The sequence below is a fragment of the Limulus polyphemus genome, unplaced genomic scaffold, assembly GCF_000517525.1.
Source record: "Limulus polyphemus unplaced genomic scaffold, Limulus_polyphemus-2.1.2 Scaffold445, whole genome shotgun sequence".
Lineage (NCBI taxonomy): Eukaryota > Metazoa > Arthropoda > Merostomata > Xiphosura > Limulidae > Limulus > Limulus polyphemus.
In genome coordinates this window covers 259,207-262,338 of record NW_013666055.1, presented here as the reverse complement: position 1 = coordinate 262,338, position 3,132 = coordinate 259,207, and the positions used below count along the sequence as shown (strand labels likewise).

Here is a 3,132-nt window from a genome sequence, read left to right as displayed (position 1 = left end):
AGTCCATTGTGTAGCTTTGTGCTTAACTTTAAACAAACAAACAAAATATGAGAGTTTTTCAAAGTCACACGTGCAGAATTTGGTACGTATTTATTTATACGTTCCCAGAAATAGAGCTTCCAGTTTGTTTATAACGTATTTTTATTACACATGAGAAGTATTATCAAACAAATTGTACACAAAAACGGATGAATATTTTCCCAATTATTTCAATAAATATAAGACGTGATAAAACTCTTTATGATGACGAGGAACCCAGTTGAAGTAAATATACACAGTAGATACGGCTGACATGCGTATTAAAACTTTTATTTACAATACAAAACAAGTAACAACGTTTTGACCTCCTTAGGTTATCATCAGGTTAGGAATGACACTTGAAAAAGTGATCAATAGCGTTCACTTTTTTCAAGTGTCATTCCTAATCTGATGATGATCCAAGGAGGTCGAAACGTTGTTTCTTGTACTGTGATTTAAGTAAAAGTTTTTAATATCCATATCAGCCGTCTCTATTGTATTTATATAGGATAGTTCTAGCTTCCTTCAAGATATATTTTCGAGATTACAAAACTGCACATTGTAATGAATTTATTTGTCATTCTCTGGTAACGAGAAGTTTCAAAAATATTCAAGATAACGTCTTTCGTTATGGACCACATGGTCGACAAAATGTTGTGAAAGACTTGTAAGTAGTTACGTTTTAAACAGTAGTTTATGAGTGTATGAACGGGAGTTAAAACCCATTCTAATATTTATATTTTTTAAACTAACAATACACTCACCAGGTAAACAGTAACACTTGTAACCTCCGTTTCCATCTTCACAAACGCCATGAACACAAGGATTTGAAAAACACTCGTTGATATCTATATCACAGTTCTTCCCTAAGAAACCTGGTCGACAGTCACAACTGTAAGTTGTCTGGTTTCCCCAACAGGTGGCGTTGTTCAAACAAGGCTGACTGTCGCAAAGGTTGACTACATCATCGCAGGACTGTCCGTGGTAGCCTAATGAAAATTAAGCACACGTAAAGTAAAACGTTATTTAAAACATTGATTTTATGTCTTTACTGGTTTTTATCTCCGTCCATCTCATTTCATTATTGTACGTTTGTTTTTGTAAATTTGATAGAAGCTACTAACATAAAACACTTAATTAACCCATCTTCATAAGATACAACAACAAAAAGTTTTAGTAACTTGAAAAACTTTTAAATCATGTTTCAGAAGTCACACTATTCATTACTAGGTGTTGTTCTCTGATTGAATTTTGTTTGTTTTGTTCTTAAGCGCAAAGCTACACAATGAGTTATCTGTGCTCTGCCCGCCACGGGTATCGGAACCCGGTTTTTAGCTTTATAAGCCTGCAGTCTTTGATTGAAAACAAAAGTTCAAAACTATAGTCTAGATTATGAAAGCAAAATAAAAGTTTTAAATTATAGTCTACTTTAAAAAATTCTAGCTCTTGTACAACGTGTTCAAAATGTAACTGATTAAAATTCAAAGTAAAAGCATGTTTTTATTGCGTTCATTTGGTCGAACGTGTTTTCGTCCATACTTTCTATGACAGTAAAAAAGTAAGATAAAAAGATTTGTAAATGAAATTTAAGAAAATCCAATAAAAATTATAATGTTTGAATATGATTTATCCATTTTTAGTTTATTTTTATTATCATGATCATTCGTCTCTACTCTTGTGGTGTGACAATTTAGGTGAATTATTATATGTCATAATTGGAAAATAATGAATTGTTTTACAGTATAAATATTTTATTACTACTTTTTGTAATTAAATGTTTAAATTTAGCTGAAACTCGTTTTTTTATGTAGATTTTAAAACAATGATGTAAACATTTATTAAATCTCACCTTCTGGAATGTTTTAAGTGATAAAATCAAGACAATTCCATTATAAATTTTTAGTAACTGGTTGGTCATGTACATAAGGAAGCTTATGACTTAAATATAATAGTTTTTAAAGATTAAATATCAGGGAAAGAGTAGCTTTAAGATCTCTCTCTATCTCTAGGTGCTATATCCAGTTTTAACGTTGGCGATCATGGTTCTCCATAGTTTCCTGTCTTTTGTACGTTTTCAAATCTCAGTAATACTGACATCCATCCATTTGATTCTGCTACTGATGTAGTTTAACCATGGTCTTCCTCGCCTTTTTTAACCATCTATTCTTTCTATAATTACTAATTTTCAAGTTATTCTTTTCTTTCATGCGTCCCAGGAAATCAGTTGTCTTTCTTTGATGGTTATGATCAACTTTTTCCGTGTCTCTTCTCCTCAGCTTTAAGATACTGCATGACATTTAGAGGGCATATGATACAGTTTTTATAAGTAAATATTCTGTATAAAGTTAAGTTGCCAGGTTAGAGTTAGGCCTATGTAGATCCGTGGAATGAATGACCTATATTTGATAAATTAGAGAAGGTGCAATTTGGATGGATTTAGAAGCACCTGTGCAAGTAAATATAGAACATGCTTAAAAAAAAGAAGAGAAAAGTTGAAAGTCTGTTTCGAATACAATGACTTTTTTATTGATTTCCACAGGATCTAACTGAAAAGCTGGGACATAATTCGCCGTCTCAGGGTCTTTCTTTTCTCCATTTTTTCGTAATATTCCTGAAACATACATGGCCATAGTTTAATTCTGTTGTACTTTGAGTTTATATATATATCATGTTTGTGAAATTGTTATGATTATCATACCATTTCTTAGTTATGTGTGTAATTAATTCATTATGTTCTATCATAGATTATCATACCATTCCTTAGTTATGTGTGTAATTAATTCATTATATTCTATCATAGATTATCATACCATTCCTTAGTTATGTGTGTAATTAATTCATTATATTCTATCATAGATTATCATACCATTCCTTAGTTATGTGTGTAATTAATTCATTATGTTTTATCATAGATTATCATACCATTCCTTAGTTATGCGTGTAATTAATTCATTATGTTTTATCATAGATTATCATACCATTCCTTAGTTATGTGTGTAATTAGTTGATTATGTTTTATCATAGATTATCATACCATTCCTTAGTTATGTGTGTAATTAATTCATTATGTTTTATCACAGATTATCATACCATTCCTTAGTTATGTGTGTAATT

General features: G+C 30.5%; 1 protein-coding gene across 1 annotated transcript in view; it reads right to left on the bottom strand.

Moving 5' to 3' along the window:
- Window positions 1-3,132, bottom strand: part of LOC106458324 (protein crumbs homolog 1-like) — a 75,887-nt gene that overhangs the window by 20,804 nt on the left and 51,951 nt on the right. Inside the window, exon 6 of the mRNA XM_022384505.1 lies at window positions 783-1,007. Within this exon, the coding sequence (XP_022240213.1) occupies window positions 783-1,007 (225 nt within the window). The remainder of the gene's footprint in view (window positions 1-782; window positions 1,008-3,132) is intronic.